At 43.9% G+C, this 20,025-nt stretch overlaps 1 protein-coding gene across 3 annotated transcripts in view; it reads right to left on the reverse strand.

The window, feature by feature from the left end:
• The window catches only part of Nek10 (NIMA related kinase 10), a 196,950-nt gene that overhangs the window by 136,406 nt on the left and 40,519 nt on the right, over nucleotides 1–20,025 (reverse strand). For all 3 annotated transcript variants that reach the window (XM_059274196.1, XM_059274195.1, XM_059274197.1), the window contains exons 12-22: nucleotides 17,273–17,497; nucleotides 14,437–14,576; nucleotides 12,885–12,946; nucleotides 10,805–10,882; nucleotides 8,256–8,320; nucleotides 6,681–6,783; nucleotides 6,463–6,591; nucleotides 5,226–5,363; nucleotides 2,802–2,847; nucleotides 680–801; nucleotides 464–566 (exon numbers count right to left, since the gene is read on the reverse strand). In XM_059274196.1, the coding sequence (XP_059130179.1) occupies nucleotides 464–566; nucleotides 680–801; nucleotides 2,802–2,847; nucleotides 5,226–5,363; nucleotides 6,463–6,591; nucleotides 6,681–6,783; nucleotides 8,256–8,320; nucleotides 10,805–10,882; nucleotides 12,885–12,946; nucleotides 14,437–14,576; nucleotides 17,273–17,497 (1,211 nt within the window). The remainder of the gene's footprint in view (nucleotides 1–463; nucleotides 567–679; nucleotides 802–2,801; nucleotides 2,848–5,225; nucleotides 5,364–6,462; nucleotides 6,592–6,680; nucleotides 6,784–8,255; nucleotides 8,321–10,804; nucleotides 10,883–12,884; nucleotides 12,947–14,436; nucleotides 14,577–17,272; nucleotides 17,498–20,025) is intronic.

Consider the following 20,025-nt stretch of genomic DNA (forward strand, 5'->3'; position numbering starts at 1 on the left):
GCACTGCATTCTCTCAGATGAGCAAACCAGTCATTTAGAACAGCATTGCCGCTATCCAATATTGTGTGAACACTATTCTCTCACGGATGTGGAAAGTAATTAAAATTTAACAAAAGCATTTTGTCTTTGTTTTCATTTTGCTTTTTGATAAAGGATGTCATGTGGCATATGCTAGCTTCAAACTTATTATGTAACTTAAGCTGGCCTTGAACTCTAGTTCCATCTGTCTCTACCTTACAAGGACTGGATTACAGGTGCGGATCCCTACATCCAGCTCAAAATTTAATAAATCTAAAAGGCCATTTCCTCTGTCACACAGGCCAAAAGTGTCAAGTGTCAAGTGCCTACTCCACTGGACAATTCAGAGAGAATGTTTCTATCCATGCCCAAAGTTCTACTGACCATATGCCACTGCTCTGAAATGGGGTTCTTCAGTTAAAAAGTTTAAGACGTTTATACTTACTAACTGTCACTTTGTCCTTATCTCCCAGCATAATGTTGTTTGGCGTCAGATCTCTGTGGACAATCCTCTTCTCCTTGTGTAGGTACCGAAGAGCTAAGCACAACTTGAAATAAGAATGAAAGCAAATTGATTCCCCACTGTATACATAACCAACGGTACATCTGTAAGGCAGCTCAGAACTTTGCTGTGTAATGAAAATTTCAAAGAAGGGTGTACCTGAATAAATATTCTCCACAGTCTTTCCTCAGTGAAATGCTGCTGTTTTTCCTTCAAAGAGTTAAAGTGCTCTCCAAGTGGGGCTCCTTCTATGAGCTCCATAACGATGTATAATCTGTCATCTACCCAAAGACACAAAAGGGCCACAGAAACTTAAAGTCAACACAGAACCCTGGAAAGGCTTCACAAATGAGAAGCTATGGTTTCCAAAGAGCATGCAGAGAATAAGTGGTAGGATCTACTGAACTCTGGCAGAGTACAGAGCAGGACTGGGGCCATCACAGCCCAGCAGCAACTTCTGGCTCCAGACTTTCCCCACTTAAGTTTACATTGGTAAGTGTAATCATGAGGAATGGCTGGAAGGTGCCAAAGACAACAAGCCAACCGTCCTAAGTCACAGGTCCTGCCTCTTAGTACCTCAGATCAAATAAGACATTCAGAAAACTGCACTGTAAACTGCATTTCTTACAGTCTCATAGACTATGTCATAGAAGCTTACCCTAGGATCACACTGTGACATTCCAGGGACAGACACAATCACCCATGACAGAAACCATTGTTAGGCCTCTCTTGAGCAGGGAGACCTGGACTCTGATTCTGTTTTATGGTTTACAAAGCTTTTGTTAGCTAATGCTATTTGGTTTGTTTTTGTTGTTGTTGTTGTTGTTGTTGTTGTTTTGCATACCTTCATCTAAAGCCAATTTGAACTATTAACAATGGCTTGTGACATGTGTCTTTTCTGACTGTTGGATGTACAAAAATACACACACACACACACACACACACACACACACACAACTTATCAGCAAAGGGCTACACCTCTTGTACTGCCACGTTGCTGACTTTTCCGCTCTGACGTGGGAAAATGAATGCACACATACTGCTCTTCCTGTTGGCTCTCATGGGGATGCACAGCGTGGATAAACCCTGTTATTTAATGTCTCTCTGGCAGACATCTATAGTTCCAAGGTTTCACCGTGTCGTGAAATACGTATAGTCTGCGCTGAGCTCAGCTACAGCTTTATTTTCATCTCCTCACATTAGAGTCGTCACTGTAATTTATAACCTGATGCATCATAGTTTACATATTTTAAGTTACCTCCAATTCATTTTAGAAGCTGTCTGGTTTTTAAAGTGTTTTGTTTTGCTTTTGTAATGACTTGTATTTATCTCCTCAGTATAAGTCAGAAGCTAATTCTCATCTCTTTAATTACCGGAAATTATCCCAACATCAAGAACTAGCCACTAAAGAGGCAGGAGTGACTCTAAGTCATCTAGAGAAGAGAAATGGGTAAAACCATAACAAATGCCCCAGCACACAGAACGTTTTTTGTTTTCTTTTGGGACAGGGTCTCTGTGTAGCCCTGGCTATCCTGGAATATAGACCAGGCTGGCCTCAAGCTCATGCAGATCTGCCTGCCTCTCCTTCAGGAGTTCTGGGATTAAAGGTGTGCACCACCACCTCCCAGTTTGCAAAGGTTAGTATCAGCACTGGTGACGCAGCAGGGACTGAGCCCCTACAGCTACTGCCCGCGTGGCCGTCAACCTTCCTTCACGCGGAAATACTTCGGGATAATTTTATGTTACAGATCGTTAAGTTTCAATACTTACTTCACTTGTAAACAAGTGACTGAGCTTGGCTTTGTCTAAAGGTTTTGACTGTGTTCTCCATCCCATCGGCAGGAAACAAGCCGCCCAGCTAGTGGGCTCCGCCAGGACTCCGACGCCACCTGGTGGCACCTACTGAAAAAAACCTGGAAGGGGAAGTCTACTCCATTTTATTCGGGTGGAGACTGCCGCCAGCTGCTACACGAGCTGCCGTGAGCTAGACAAAAAGAACCATCAACGGCTGGTTCCTTTTCTTCTTGATCATATCCAGTTCATTCTTCTGTACGATAATTTAATTATTTTGTTTTGTTTACACCATGCCTCTCTACGGTGGGGATCAAAATACTTTTAACTATTTTCAGACTATCACTTATGAAATTATTTCACTGCCTGAGAAAGTGATGACTGTTAATCATGAAAGAGTAAAGAAAATAGCTGAGTGAGTTTATCGTATGACAAATCTTATAAATAACAAAGGTATATTTCCTTAATTAGAAACACAATTCATACTTACTTTCCAAAAATGTTTTATAATAACGTACAATGTTGGGATGATAAAGCTGTAAGAAAATAAATAACATACATTTATCAGATTGTTTCAAACACACACATTTTTTTCCACAACCACTTAGATTTTGTAATCTGTAGTTACATCTCAGACTGTCAGCTACCATTTAAGATTTTGATGACTTACATTTTGTTGTTTTTAAGTTAATAAAAATTTCAGTGTCCTCTATGGCTATGTAAATGAGGCTAGAAACTGCTGCACTTCCTAACTTAGAGTAGAGAATTTTAGAACTTAATGGCCCCAATGCCAGGCCTCAGTTACACATGAAGGGAGAACCTGTCTAAAAGGAGAAAAATGTAAAAATGCCTGCAACTATTTATTTCTGCAACTATTGGTTTCTAGGACAAGTGTCTAATTTCATAAGAATTGCCACTATGTGTATAAATGTGTTGCACCTCTCTCTGTATATCCCTTTGAGCAGGGCCCAGCTAGCTGCTAACCATGAAACCCAGCAGCTCACATCAGTAGCAACGGAGCAGCTGGATGTGGTTTCCCAGGCAAAGGTGACATCTCTCAGCCTCGCCTACCCCCAGGAGTGCGCCTGTCCCTCAGCGCTTAGCTGTGAGTGCAAAAGGAGTCTGCAGACTCCACGTGTGAGCCTTTAACCCTGGGACTGTCTCTCCTGCTCTCCTTCCCACTTGGGATGTAAATGTGTCACCAGGAGAAGCATGAAACAGGGAACAACACCAACTTGCCCACTCTCTTCAGATTGTTATATGTAAAAGTGACCCACCAGCGTGTGAGACCGCCTCTCTGAGCCTGCTGGTCTGGAGCCTCTGTGACACTGCGGGTTCACTGTCATCTCTTAACAAACAGGACCTCCCATTCCAGCCTCCTGCCCTCATGACTTCCTCCTTTTAGGCTCAAGTGGCTTGTTTCCACAGTGAGGGACCAAGTGTACAATCTTGAGTGACCTCACAGTCTAAACAAGCATCCTCATTGGCCTCTCCTGGACACTTTTTCATAGGAAACGCACTTAAACAAATTTGTACCCTCATCAGCTCACAAGTGACTCCAGCTTTTAAACCATATGGGACCAGGCCAACAAACAGAACAATATTCTGGCCCTAGCTCATGAGCAAGGGTAGATCCAGCTTTGGGACCTAAGCAAAACATGGACTCAGATCAAAGTCACATTCTGAGCTTGTGCTGTACAGAACAGGAGACTCTGTGGAAGGATGAGATAGCTGCTGAAAATCTAATCCATTGAAGCATGAAAGTCAGCAATGCTCTTAGTGATCGGTTGTAACTTAGTGATGTCAAACTTCATCGAATAAGGACCATGACTGCGGTTCTTCATGCTCCAGCCCTGACACCACGCAAATATGATGGAAGAGAACAGAGCAGGGAGACTGAGAGTTTCCCAGGACATACACATAAGGAAGGCTGAAAGAAACCAGCATGTTCTTGGATCACAAAAAGAAATCCCACTTCTCTTCTGACAGGTGTTCTTTTTTCCTCAAATAATTCTTCATGATCACAGCTAACTGAGCTATTATATCACACCAGCATACAGTGCTTGTGCTAACGAGAGTAACCCTGAGGATAGTGGTATACACCTTTAATCCCAGCACTCAGGACAGGGAGCCAGAAGGAGGGGTCAAGGTTACCCTTGGCTGCACAGCAAGCTTTGGAGCAGCCTAGACTACACAAGGCTGGTCAAGAAAAGAAAAAGGAAACAAAACTCACATTCTAGATTTAACAAGTCAGACTGGGGGTGTCAGCAGTTTGGCTTTACTTGACTGACGTTGGGGGTCTTTCTCATTGCCTGTGTAGTAAGTAGCTTGGGAACCAAGCGCTGAAGTTGGATGGAGGTTGGGAGTCTTTCTCATTGCCTGTGTAGCAGCTTGGGAACCAAGCACTGAGGCTGGAAACTCCACCCATTCCCGTGTAGTAACTCGGTAGCTAAGCACTGAATGTGATCATGATGAAGACAGGAGGGCTTCTCATCCATGGTGTGTTCTGGCTTGTAAGCTCAATTGCTTTGCATCCAAGGCCCTGCTATAAACTCCTAAAAGAGTTTCCATACCTCAATAACAAGCTTTAGGAAAAACATTGGTAAAAATATCACTGCACCAATGTCCAGCATTTCACACTGAACCGGATTATGAACAGCATGGATAAGAACAGCACAAGAGCCGGGCATTGGTGGCGCACGCCTTTAATCCCAGCACTTGGGAGGCAGAGCCAGGCGGATCTCTGTGAGTTCGAGGCCAGCCTGGTCTACAGAGCGAGATCCAGGAAAGGCGCAAAGCTACACAGAGAAACCCTGTCTCGAAAAACCAAAAAAACAAAAAAAAGAACAGCACAAGAGCTCAAGCTCGATGACATTTATGTCAGAGACATCTCAGAAATAGGACAAATATTTACCTGCTCCTTAATTATTGTTAATTCAGAAACGATGTTCCTCACACTGCTGTCTCGGTCTTTCTTATCCTTTCCAAATGCTGGGTTATGTAAATTGACCTCCTTCATTGCTAAAAGATTTTGACCACTACGTTTTCTAACCTAAAATAAGGAAACAACAAAAAATGTAATTGAATACTCGGATGAGAACTGAGGGTTAAGACAAAGACAGATGAACTAGAATAACAAAATCACACAGTTAACCAAGCCATAACATGAGATTCTAGCTCAGCACTTCTCAGCCGAACGGCCCTTTCCCAGGGGTTGCTTCCAGATGCCCTGGAAGCATTACGATTCCATTACGATTCAGTGAAGTGACAGTAGCAAAATTGCAGCTATTAAGTAGCAATGAGATAAAATTATGGTTAGGGGTTGTGGTGGTTTGAAAGAAAATGGCCCCCAAAGGGAGTGGCATTATCAGGAAGTATGATTTTATCGGAGTAGGTATGGCTTTGTTGAAGTAGATATGGCCTAATTGGAGGAAGTGTTACTGTGAGGGCGGGCTTTGAGGTCTCCTATGCTCAAGCTACACCTAGTTCAGACCACTTCCTATTGCCTGTGGGTCAAGATGTAAGACTCTCAGCTCCTTCTCCAGCATCATGTCTGTCTGCACACCATCAGGTCCCACCATGATGACAATGGAATAAACCTCTGAAAATGTCAGCCCCCCCCCCATTAAATATTTCCTTTATAAGAGTTGCCATGGTCATGGTGTCTCTCCACAGCAAAAACCCTAACTAAGGCAGGGTCACCACAATGTGAGGAACTGTATTAAAGGGTCACAGCATTAGGAAGATGAGAACAACTGTTCTAGCAGCATTTACACTAAGCTAAGCTCAGGTCTGTTATCTTCTGGTTTGGTCCCTCCTGCAGTACTCAGTAAGACTTCACTGTGAGGAGCAGAAACACTGGTGTAAATGTATAAACTATGTCATGCACTGAGACAACCTGTATTGACTATTTTCCTGTGAAAGGTGAAGACGCCCTGTCTCAGTCAGTGAGCAGTTACTAGAGCTGAGAGCCAAGGCAACACCCACAGCATTACCACTCCCTGTTGGACAAAAACAATCATTCTCATTTTCATTTCTATTTATTCTCTAGTTTTCAGTGACAAGGACTCTAGTTAAAATGAGTATGGACATCCAAGTGTGATTTCAAGTTTGTTTTGAAATTTGAGAACTCTTTCCCAGGGCAGAATCACCTTATAAACACAGCCAAAAGCGCCACTTCCAAGATGGTCCAACACAGCATAGTCGCCTATGTACTTCAGCGGTGCTTTCTTCTGATTGATGCTCTCAATGTTCTCAGCAATTTGCTTTAGTTCATCTTCCTAACCAAGTTATAAAAAGGAAATGGGTTGCTGTTATTTTATCCTGACCACAGAGCAGCCTGCCCAAAGTTTTACAACTCGAGACTTACCAATAGCAAATTCAACTGTGATACCAAGTCCTCATAGGCACTGATATCACGAACATAATGTCCTATGTCAATGAAGATCTCAAACAGGTCAGTGGGAAAAAGCCTACAGGGAAACACACACACTTAATGTGGAGCTTGGGAACAGTGAGCCACTGCTTCCCTTCTGGATGCAGCTCACTCACCAGTTAACCCTAACAACCAACCTAATTTCACTAGGTTATCAGCAGAGTACGGAAATAACGTGCTCTGTCTTATCATGCAAAGTTATACTGTAGCTATATTTCCCGCAGAGTAAGCAAAGACGAAGAGCAATGTTCTAAAGACCCACTGAACAACACTGTGCTGTAGTTACCTGCTCTGTACTTCACACTTAGAAATTGGGAGGGGTGGATCTCACATTATTTGTTTCTATGACAATAAAAGGCAATGCAGCTGAAACAGATTATGCCATGGCCTTGTTTGTAATCTATTTGGTGGTACACACACTAAGTGTATTCAAAGAGGATATTTGTTGGGTATTTACAAAGTATTTAGCACTTACATGAAGTCATTTATTATAGTTCTAAACTTAACCCCAGGATGTAAATATACTTTTAATTTTTAAATTATATGTTTTATAAAAATAAAATACTAGTAATTGAAAAAATGGAGAGAATTATGCATTTCCAAAGTACTGGCTTCAATGGCCTCTTAAAATGTTTGAGTTCATTAAAATGGATGGCCTTGGGCCATGAAATGAAAGTTTATAATAAATAATTTTCTTTTCTTTTCCCCTAAATTCAAATGTCACAGGAAAATAAAGCAACAATATAGAGTGAACCACACCTTCTCAACAAAGGATTTGATCTGACATCCAGACTTCCTTCATCAATAAAATTCTGGTACACAAGGTTGTGGACCTGGATTTTGTCCAAATGGTGTGCATGCCCTATATGTTTAATGTGTTTGCTTTCTAAGGCCTGTTTTTCCATACTCAACTCACTTCTGGCCCAGTCCTGAGTCCCAGCCTCTCAAGGGCACCTAAACAAACTCTTGGTTGGTAAGGGGAAATGACGAGACTAACTTTGGAACTTCTGAATGGTCAACAACAAGTACGTATTTTGATTCAATCCATTCACGGTGTTGATACTCTTAGTTACAAGCAGAGCCTTAGCAGTTACATGGTTTGAGGTGTTGTGCTGATGCAGTCAACTGTCACGTGGCCTGTGAGGTGGCTGCAAAAGCTGTTAAATCGGTGGAGTCTAAGAAGTCTAGAGAGGCTGGGCAGTGGTGGCGCACGCCTTTAATCCCAGCACTCGGGAGGCAGAGGCAGACGGATCTCTGTGAGTTCCAGGCCAGCCTGGTCTACAAAGTGAGTTCCAGGAAAGGTGCAAAACTACACAGAGAAACCCTGTCTCGAAAAACCACACACAAAAAAAAGTCTAGAGAGGCATGGCTTGCATGGAGCCATCCTCTTCCCACAGTCCCTTGTTAAGAGTGATAAACCAGGCTGGCCCAACCAGAGCTTCGGTTTAATAATCACCTACATCACTTCCAGCTCACACCTTTTACACCCACGTCACTTCTAGATCATACCTTTTAAAGAGTGGCCTGTTCCTTTCCATACTGAAGAGAAACCTCAGGGCTCTGAATGCATAACACTAGGACAAAGAGAGGACAGTTAAAGGGCAGCCCAGCAAATACAAACATTTCAGTGCAGAGTTACCGGGAGCAGACATTACAGAGGCTTCCCTGTGCGTGGCTGGCCTACGCTGCAGGCCAAGCCCATAAACAGGAAAAGTAGCACCAACTCTGGGGTCCCTCTCCTGTCTACAGGGCTGGTGCTGTGACATGCTGGAGATGTGGCCCTGTTTACTCCACATTGGCCATTGATTCCTTTCTAGAAAGTACAAAATGAGCAGAGAGATAAGAAATAATAGTCCTCTGCCCAGGAAGCCATACAAAAAAGACTTCCAGGAACTCAGGGTTCACATTCTCTGTTCATACGGTTTCTAACCACTAGAAACTACTGCACATAAAAACAGTAACAGGCACACTGGATTCAAATGTGACAGGTTGGTCTCCTGAATAAAAGTCCTAACCAATCTCCAAATAGAACAATGGACAGTTGATCATCAGAAGGCTTGCAAAGAGGCCTGAGTGCTTTAACTGAGAAAAGCAATTTTCTGGGGCCAGCAAGATGCCGCAGTGGGTAAAGGCATTTGCTGTCAATCCTGAAGACCTGAGTTTGATCCCCAAGACCCACATGGTGACAAACTGTTCTTAGACATCCAATATGCTCCATGGCATGACTGCCTACACACATAATCACACACAAGTAAACAAATGCAGTTAAATATTTTCATATGTAAAGAAAATAAACTTCTAATATCCTGCAAGGGAGAAAGAGAGAGCAGAAGGAAGAAGAGGGGATGGGGTAGGAAGGAAGAGGAGTGGAGGAGAGAACACAAGGAGAAAAGAAATGGGGGGGGGGAGCATGCCCTGGCTAGTTTTGTGTCGACTTGACAAAAGCTAAAATCATCTGATAAGAGGGAACCTCAATTGAAAAAATGCCTCCATAATATCCAGCTGTAGGGCATTTCCTTTATTAGTGATTGATGGCAGAGGTGTGGTGCCATCCCTGGGCTGGTGGTCTTGGGTTCTATAAGAAAGCAGGCTGAGCAGACCGTGGGGAGCAAGCCAGTAAGCAGTACCCCTCCATGGCCTCTGCATCAGCTCCTGCCTCTAGGTTTCCGGCCCATCTGAGTTCCTGCGCTGATGCCTTTCCTTCCCAGTTTTCTTTTGGTCATGGTGTTTTACCACAGTAATAAAAACCCTGACTAGGATGGTGGGATTGGGCGGGGGCAGTAACAGGTACACTTGTGACCCAGACCACCAGTGGAGTGATTATGGTCTTCTGGAAACCTGGGATCATTTCATAAAATTGATGATCTGAACATAGAACGCCCAAACAAAGCTGCCCAGAGTCTGACAGAAAATAAAGGGACATAAAGGAGCCTGGGGAAATGGTGGAGAACTGTACTCCTTGGAACCCTTTCTAGATGGGGTTCTAAAACCTGTCTTGGCTTACCAAAGCTCGTGCTCATGACAACTCTGACTGACTGTGCTGTCCAAGGGCAGTGTCATGTATCTGAATGCATTAGAGAAGCCCAGCTTTCCTATGTTCTCATAGTAGCTTTCCAAAACCCCTGCCTGGCTGCACATAGTAGTAGCAAGAGGCTCTGAAAATCTGGCCGTTATGCTAGATGACAATATTAAAGTCCTTTTTAGAATGACCTTCCTTTTGAACACACACATAAAAACATGGAAAGTGTACATAATTATGGGGAAGCATATGATATCTTCATGCACCTGTGCATTGTACAATGTCTAAGCAAAGCTAAACACACCTATCCCCTCAAACACTGGCCTTCAAAGTAGCTTTGCTCCCTTTTGTAAATGACTTAGAAGAATAATAAACTGCAACTCCACAAAAGTGACCTTTGTCATTCTGGTGTCACTGGGAACACAGTCCCTAATGCTCACCCCCCAGAAAAGCACAAAGATCCTACATAAGTGTGCCTACTCTTTGCCTTTGACACTCTGTTTTAAGACACACAACCCAAGCCACTCAGCAGCTCACCTGTCCCCAAGTACCCTCTAAATTCTCCACTTCTGCCCTGCTAATAACAATCCCATGGAAATCCCTGCCACCCTGGAGCAGCTGTGTCCAGTGGCTCCCTGTCCCCTTTTAAATCCCTTCTCATCCATCAAAGTCCATTTCCTGGGATTTCCTCTTCAAAGACAAAAATGTTGGTGACTGTGGTTCATGTTTAAAGATGACAACCACTTTTACATTGTTGTTATATTTTGGTGTATGATGAAATCTCGTTTAAAAGTACAACCAACAGGTGAACAAAGAAGTCACCAAATAAGCCACATAAGTCATACACACAAAGGAACTACTGATGGGCTTTTCATGCTGTTTGGAGTCACTGATTTCCACCCTGACTCCATCACTGAGCACATTCCCTTCCAGCTGCACAGAGCCCAATACTCAGCTAAACAAAAAGTACAGATTCTCTTATCAAAGGCTCCCCAGATTTCAATACCTTGAGATAAAAAGCAAAAGACTGGCTCGTTACCTGTAGTAGAATGGTTTTTGCTGCATTCTTTTGTTTGTTTGGTAAAATTAATTTTGCTATTGTATATACACCATTTTCCTGGAAAAATAAAGAGGCCATGTATCAGTGACCAGTAGCAATACTAGAGAGAGAGACAAGCATTCAGAAGCAGTAAAAGGGCCTTACAACAGCCTAAACAGACAGTAAGGACTAAAACTGTTAATGTAATACTTTCAAATGCCAAAGACTACAGACAAGCTTAAGTTTTTCAAGGTAGAATTATATGATAATATTATGTACTAAACTACATAAATTTGAAATGATTTAAATATTACCAAAACAAAGAGTGGGAGAATATGAAGGGACAGGATAAAGGAATTCAAACATCTTCGTAGTCAAACTCTGGGCTGGAGTGACAGTGCAGTCAGCGATACTACACAAGTATGAAGACCTGAGTTCAGTCCCCAGAACCGAAGATGAAAAAAAAAGTAGTAGTTGGCTGGCCGAGGGGGCTCACTTGTAATGCCAGTGCTGAAAAAGCCAAGATAGGAGCCCCCTGCAGACCACTGGCCAGCCAGTCTAGCCGAGTCAGTGAGCCCTGTGCCAATGAAATACCCTGCCTCAGAAACAAGGCTGGGGATGGAAGGCCAGTTTGGTAACTAAAAGCACACACTGCTCCTGCAGAGGACCAGAGTTTGGTCTCTGGCATTAAAGTCGGTGACTCACAACCACCTGTAACTCCAACTCCAGGGGATCCAATGCCCCCTCTGGACTCCGAAGGCACCTGCACTCTCATGGGCACAAACCCACAGGCAGACATACACATACATGCATCATTTTTTATGTTAATTTAAAACAGTGGACAGACATCTCCTGATGAATGCTTCCTCTGACCTACACACACACATGCATGCGTACCCACACACATGAATGATCAGACACAGGAAAACACAGGTACATATACATTCCAAAACTACCAAATTCAAACTATAAAACATACTTTCTCCCTTTTTGTTTTGATAATTAAATAATACACAGAGATTAATCATTTTAAAATAAGTATTTTTAAGAAAAAGACAATGACAAAGAAGGACAAACTTTAAAGAAATCCAGTTAATTGTGGAACAGCACTGTTTTAGACTGCTCTGACACATACATGGAGGTGAAAAAAGCCTGTTTCAGCTTTCTGCCAGCTGTGAGTATATGGCATCTTATCCACCTCCACGAATCTTACCACTACAGCCATAGCCATCCTGTAGATTATTTTATAATTCTGTTTTATTCATGAGGAGAGGTGGAACCATGTTCCCCCTCTGGGAGCGAACCCGACCAGTCATGACAACAGAAACTGTGCCCAACCTGGCTGTTCTTCCCACCACTTTCCCCCGTCATGCTGTCTATGTATGGGCTTTATCTCACGCCACTGCCACCATGCATTCTGAAGGTGATTCCGCAGCTGCTAGTCCTTTCCTCTGTAAAACTCAACACGAGGGAGTTACCCCGAAAGAGCCTGAATGAACGGACCACAAGTGAGGCCAGGAAGAGTTACTTCAGCTGTCAACTTGACACAGCCCAGTTACCTGAGGGAGCCTCAGTGGGGGATTACCTCACTCAGCCTAGCTTGTGAGTGTGCGGAGTTCATGCTTTTGATTGTTAGTGGATTTAGGTAGGTCCAGCTCACTGTGGGCATTGTCACCCCAGGGTAAGTGGTTCTGGGGTGTACAAGAAAGCAGGCTGAGCACACACCAGAGGGAACAAGTCAGTAAGCAGCACTCTCCCATGGCCTCTGTTTCCTTTCTTGCCTCAAGGTTCCCACCTTGAGTTCCTGCCCTGATTTCCCCAGGGACGGAGTGTGACCTGGAAGTGTATGTTAAATAGGCCCTGACCTCTCAGAAGCTGCTTTTAGTCAGTGTTTTATTATAACATGAAAGCAGACTAGAGCATAATACAACTGAGTTAACTAAGGACAAAAATATAAACTGGAATTCTATAAGCTAAAGAAGAAATGTTAAAATAGTTTTTAAATTACATGATGGGTCCTCAAACCAATGTGCTGGAATACAAACTGCAACCCAAGGGCACTTGGTCCTGATGTTCTTACCTGGACCACTTGGTGGGCATTGGTATCATTAAGAGCCAGTTCAGTGAGGGCAGCACAACAAGCTAGGAGGGAAGCAATCAGACCTGTCATAATCTCCAGTACCCGGCATGTGCCCAGCATTTGCCAGAAATACAATAAACAAGCAAGGAGGGAAGGAATCAGACCTGTCATAATCTCCAGTACCCGGCATGTGCCCAGCATTTGCCAGAAATACAATAAACTGGTGGGTAAATGAATCACTGCTCTCAGTACAGTCCCCAAAACCCTGGTGACCAGACTATGTTCTACAGTTTCAGAGCAGGTGACAGACTGTCAGTCATCAGAGACACCTGGGACACAATTCCTCCTACTGAGCTACACATGTTACGTTGAAGACTTCTACACATCATCATGTATTTCTCACGATGTTTCACAGGAGCAAAGCTAAAGCCTGGGGATCTTGAGGAACATGGCTAAGGACACATGGCCACCCCCCTAGGTGGAGGAAATACTCGGACTCCACTAACTGCTTATCGTTCTTACTAAAATGTGAAAGGGGTGATGTCAAGTAAGCCCATATCATGTATACAGCTTTAGAAAACTATATGTACCCCAGGTACTCCATCAAGCAGAACACCTGGGGAATTCTAGCCTCCAAGCCTCTTATGTCCCTCTCTAAGCATTGACTATCCCTATAATCCCACTGTGATCACCACTAATTCCACGAGTCTGAGAACAGCCAGACTACCAGGAACTCTGAGATGAACTAGCATGGTGTACCAGGAACCTTTAAAAAGGTACCCAGCACAGCCTGTGTAGAGGTAGAGGCCTTCCTGAGTACACACAAACTTCAGAGGGAAGGAAGATCTAGTCTCTGCCCTCGTGTGCCGGACAAAACTCTTCGGTTCTCCAGCAGCAAATCTCTGTGAACAAGCAAGCCTGTCTTGTGACCTTTGCCTTTCAGCTCTTGCCCTCCACCGCACATGTCCCTTGTCTCAGTGCCTCCCCACGTTCCACTGGCCTCCAGCACCCTCTGCTCCTTTCCAGGTTGCTCCAGGGTCCAGACCGACCTGAAGCACCCACACTGCATGGCCATTCTACGAAGCCCGAAGGTCAGGCACCCTGACAGGTGCAAGCTGGAGGAAGCTCGACCAGGAAAAGGCTTATTCAGATCAGCTTTCACTTCCCTTGAAAAGCTCACGCAGTTGCCTTCTCTCTCTGCTCCTTGGAGCTGGTCTGTGGAAGAAGACTCCCTGACCCCTTATGAGTGGGATGTTTGTATTCAATAGGATACTCTAAGATCAAGGAAACTGTAGGAAGCATGGTTCAGGCCCAGACCAAGCTGTGGGCTTTAGTCCAGCCTTAGCAGTGGTCTCATCTGCTGTATCATTAACCTGCCTGTCCAATGCCACTACGGAGAAGGCTCTGGCATCCATGCGGATTCACTGTCACACATCTGGATTCCTGCAATTGGGTACACTCAACACCACTATACTAATGTTATAACACGGAATAACAACACAATAAAGAATGCAGAACTAGGTAACAAAACCCAGTCATGTAAGGCAGACACCTGCTTGGAGAGAGGCAGTATTTTCCTGTATTTCTCCAGGGCTTAACTCTTCTGATAAATGCAGTTGCTGGATCCGTCCTGCAGCATTTGCGCTGGATAGGCTGCCGATGGAGGAGCGATCAGAAACAAAATTCCTATCTCTGGAAAAGGAAAGTTACTGCTCAGGCCACTTATTTATTTTCTTCTGTACCTTAAACACAATGAAAATCTCATAACAAGCCCATATTTTGTATAATAAACAAACAAGTAAATAAACAGAAATCAGGTTGTGAGGTTTTCTATGTTCGTAATTGCTTCATCTGCAAACTCAGCTAGAACCAAGTGTGGTGTTTAGTGTGAGATGAGAGGCCCTGCACTCCCCATGGCTGAACTCTTGGGGCACTGCAGTCTGTGTGTGGGTGCATCTCAGCCAGGATTCCTCTGAGTTCCTCTTAGTGAAAATCAATCCTGCTGAATCTTCAAACTGTTTGCTCTTTGTCTCCCTACCACAGGAGTCTCCATGAGCATGGCTTGAAGCCCTGTCTCCACCTGGCCTTCCCAGCCTTTTCTCTCTATTCTCTCTTCTCTTTCCTCTGGCTGAAAGCACCTTTTGAAAGCTTGCCCTCTGTTTTGCTGCTTCAGGGGCTGCCCTGGTCTTTAGGTCAGTCTTCAGGGCTGTGCTCATCACTCAGCCCTCATTCCCCATCTTGACTGTTTGACTTCCTCCCTTCTACAGCTCAGTTACTCATCTTCAGCCACAGCTCACGAATCCATGCTCGGCAGTTGGTCTGCTGCGTGCTGGGTGCACAGCTTCCCACCACAGACTCTGTCTGTTATCTGTTTTGTTCCCTTTGGTTGATAGGGTTCCTTTATTTATTTATTCCTCATGACATCAGCTGTTTGGGTCTGTACGTTCCCACACATAACACAAATGGAATCTCCCCGTCTTCCCTCAGTGCTATCCGGGTCACTCTGTTCTTTCTGTCATGAGCTGGGACAAGGAGCAGCTCCTTTGACGGTCTTATCTGTGGACATAACTATCTTGGAACTCTCTGTAGTGATCAATGTGCCTGACAGGAATGTGCTTGCTGTTGGAGGCTGCAGGTGTACAGGCCTAAATGGGTTTCCTGAAAACCACCCAGCAAACGGCCTGTTAACACCAGCACTGCCAGCCACCACGCAGCAAACGGCCCAGCAACGGCCTGTTAACACCAGCACTGCCAGCCTCCACGCAGCAAACGGCCCAGCAACGGCCTGTTAACACTAGCACTGCCAGTCACCACGCATCCTCCTCTAGCACCTGCCCGGGGCCAGGTGCAGGCATAGGTCCAAGCAGACTGTACTTACCCAGCTAGGAATAAGCCCTTCCAAATCACCTTAGCTACTTTAAACATCCAATAAGAGTTGACATGTATCACCTTCTCAGGGATAAGTTTTCCAACACCATACATGGATGGAGTTGGAACATGAGTCTTTAGACATGAAAGAGTTTCTTTCTATCAATTATATAAAAACCTATGACTTGAGCTAATGAGGGGGAAATGCCTGTTATAATTAGCTTTAACTAATACTTCACTATTACAGAATTCCAGTCATCACTGAGAAAATAGCAACTATCCAAGGATGACTACATCCACTATCTTCACCCTACAAGCACAAACAAAACAACTGTGTAGCTGTTCTGACCAAGGGAATAGCCTATTATGTCACAGAACTGGTGAAATATTTATAATCTATACATCCAAGTAACTGAGGCTTTTATGAAGCTAGGAGGCTGTCAGCAGGCCACATACTTTTCCTTTGTTTTCACAGTGACAGAAATCATTAAGGAAGTTTATTGTTCATACATCCGCAGTCTCTTCTAATACTCTGAAATATTCCCACAGAGAAAATCCATAAAGGAATTGTGTGTACAAAGTCTTAGTCATATCAATTTGATAATCTCTGGTGATGTTAAAATGGATAAGCCACTCTGCCTTAGAGCACAAAATAAGCTCTATTGATGGACCAGGGATCAAGCATGCTGGTCTCTTTTGAGCAGAAATATCTACCTGTGACTCTGACTTAGCACACTTGGGCTGAATTATGCCTTATAATAATATTCAGTAACAGAATATTCCCAAAGATGGTCCCAATGTGTATTACTACTCAATACTTCAAGATATTTAATTCATAAAATATAGTTACAATGCAATATATACCCAAGCGATTTCAATTTCAAACTATTTTAACAAACCATCCCCTTTCATGCTGATGGGATAGAAGCTACTAGAAAGCAGGTATGGAGGTGTGGTGTTTTGAATGAAAATGACCCCCATAGGATCATAGGGAGTGGCACTATTTGAAATGATTAGGACATATGGCCTTGTTGGAGTAGCTGTGGTCTTGTTGGAGGAAGTGTGTCACTGGGCCTGGGCTTTGGAGTTTCAGATGCTCAAGCCAGGCCCAGTGTCTTTCTCTCTCTTCCTGCTGCCTGCTGATCCAGCTGTAGACTTCTCAGCTATTTCCCTAGCACCATGTCTGCCTGCTAAGATGACAATGGACTAAACCTCTGAGCTGTAAGCCAGCCCCAATTAAATGTTTTCCTTTATAAGAGTTGCCATGGTCATGATGTCTCTTCACAGCAATAGAACACTGACCAAGAAAGGAACAGTATACCTTTTATCCCATTTCTTGGAAGGCAGAGGCAGGTGGATCTCTGTGAGTTCAAGGCAAACCTGGTCTAAATAGTGAGTTCCAGGACAGTCAGGCCTACATAGAGAGACCCTGTCTCAAAACACAATAAAACAAACAAACAAAAAAAAAAAAGAGCTACTAGAATATTTTACTAATTTATAAGACCCAGGCCCCCACTTACCCTCGTAAAATATGAAGGAGCTGCTTGATGCCACCCCAGATACGGATTTCCACACTGGTCTCTGGGTCCTCACACACCTGGACCAGAATCCAGACGACGCTCCACAGCAACTTCAGGTGGTCAGAGTGGAGCAGACTGAGCAGGATGGGGATGCCCTCGTAGAGTTTCACCTGCTCCTTCACCTGGGGCTCAGCACAAAGCAGGCGCAGGAGCTCTGCTGTAAGTCTGATGTGATGGAAGCAAGCGTGAGAATCACCCCTACCCTGCATCAGTGACATCACATGACCAGAGCATCCACTGGGACACAGAATCCACACTTGAGTCATTGCTCTTCTCACCCTGTGATCCTCGATCATGAGTGAGGGGTGGGACCCTCTGCCAGTCATCTCTCTGTTAAATCATGGCCCACCACTTTAAGAGCAGATCCACCTCTCCTATGGTCTGTCTTGACCAACTCTCTGCTGCCTTTGTCCCTGTGTCCTACTGTCCTAACAGGAATTCTTCATGCTCTACCTGGCTTGAGCTACAGACAAGCTCCCTATACCCTGGGGTAAGTTGTTACAAAGGTAAGGGTTCTCTTTCTCTCTCTCTCTCTCTCTCTCTCTCTCTCTCTCTCTCTCTCTCACACACACACACACACACACACACACACACACACACACACACACACACGCAAGCACGCGCGCGCGCACACACACACTCCTCTCTCTCCTCTCTATCTCTCTCTCTTCTCTCACATACACACTCTCTCTCCTCTCTCATACACTCTCTCTCCTCTCTATCTCTCTCTTCTCCCTCTCTCTCTCCCCCTTTTACCCCAACTCATACACCATGCATCCATGGTGGCAATCTCTCCTACTTTCAATTTAAGCTGATAATGTCTACAATGCTGTCCTACCTCACAGCAGCATCTTATTACCTCTGTCTGGTATGATGTACTACCCCTTTTAACACTCTTCCTCCTCAAAGCCAGCCCTCTCTCTCCTTATAAAGCTCATTTTCTGCAGGGTAATTCTATGTCTGCTCCTTGCTGGAGCAGAGTGTTCACTTATGCCCTCTTTCTCCTAAACACTCTTCAGGGTTCATATTCCCACACTGCTCTGCAATTCCACTCCCAGAGGACTTCTCGACGCTCCTCTCCCTCCCAAGCCCCCCTCCCCTTCCAGCTCTGATGTTAAGAACATATGTTCTATGTGGTGGGTCAAGCCTGTCATCCCAGCACTTAAAGAGGCAGACACAAGGATCACAGAAAGAACAAGCCCAGCCTAGGGAGAGCTACTTATCAATCCATCTCAAACAACAACAACAACAACAACAAATGTGTCTTCTTTGGTAAGCAGCATGCTTTATCTTCTCAAACTTTCTGCAAGAAACATTCTCTCTTTATTCCAAGTGCATCTCAACATGTAGATGTATTCCACTCCTATCCTGTTTCCACATGTGCTATCAGAATATAAATGTGCTTAAAGTCTTTTTGGGAATTCACATCATGTTCATGGGAAAATCCACACCATCTTACCATGCAAAATGCATCCTAAAAACCTGGATAAACATGTTACATGACCTCATCTGTAAAATATGAAAAACAATAGTTTTGTGTAGATAAAGGGGCCTCAGGAGGGCTCGGGGAAGGTCCTGATGTAGGGAAAGAACTGATCAGAATTAGCTACTTTTTTTGCTTATCATCAACTGTTCTAGTTTTTGACCCTTTGCCTCCTTCACCCCAGCTTCAGTGTCTGCCAGCCCACTCTTCTCACACGTGCAGTGTCTGCCTCTACGGTGCAGCACAGTCTTTGCTGAGACACTTCCTCCTGTCCCCCGTCACTCTGATCAGGAGTTTCTATTCTGTGATAAACCTTGTTGACTGCATCTTCCAGGGCACCTGAGTCCTGCAAGGACCCAGGGAGTTCTCCCTGCCTGTCCCAACCTCACCCGGCACGCTCTGATCTTACTCAACTGTGGTAGGGTCTGGCACCTTGTCTCTTGAATGAGTTCAAATCACCAAGTCTGAAAGCATAGACTCTTGTCTAAACCAACACTCCTATAAAACAGTGTTAAGTCAGCTTGGAAGAGGAATTTCAAAAATGTCACTGCAAATTTTAGATCTCCATCATTTAGGATTTCTATACTCCTGGCTTTTCAGAAAATTGTAGCTTAAATGCCAAACAATACAGATTTACAGTCCTAAGCACACCTAATCGACTATACAGAGTCTTCCTTTAGAGTAATGCACTGCTGAAGCAGAAAGGAATCCATTTTATTCTAGATTCTGCTGTGAGTTACAATGTGAGTCAGTCAACATCTTAGCTCACTTGCCTTAAACACAATGGCTTTTAGCAACTTCATTTATTCCACACATTAATCTAAGATTAAGAGAGAGAGAGAGAGAGAGAGAGAGAGAGAGAGAGAGAGAGAACTTAAAATTTCTTCCCCTAAACTTTTTATTTAGACAAATGCAACAACAAAATTAATAATGATACAATCATAAAATTATGATTGGATTCTATGTACCTCTTTCCCCTAGTGTCCTCACATTGTCTTAAATGGAAAAGAACTGCCAAGCTGACTCATGATATTCAATTAACAATATAGATGACATAATTAAAAAGTATTTTTATCATAAATGAAACAGCTTTTAAGGGGGAGGAGAGAAAGAGAGCAATATTCTGGAGCCAAATTTGATGATCTCCCTCTCATGTTGGGAGATCATAGATTTAATTACTACAAGTTCCATGTTCTCCTGTGGAAGCATT

Source organism: Peromyscus eremicus, chromosome 9 (genome assembly GCF_949786415.1).
Source record: "Peromyscus eremicus chromosome 9, PerEre_H2_v1, whole genome shotgun sequence".
Classification (NCBI taxonomy): Eukaryota; Metazoa; Chordata; class Mammalia; order Rodentia; family Cricetidae; genus Peromyscus; species Peromyscus eremicus.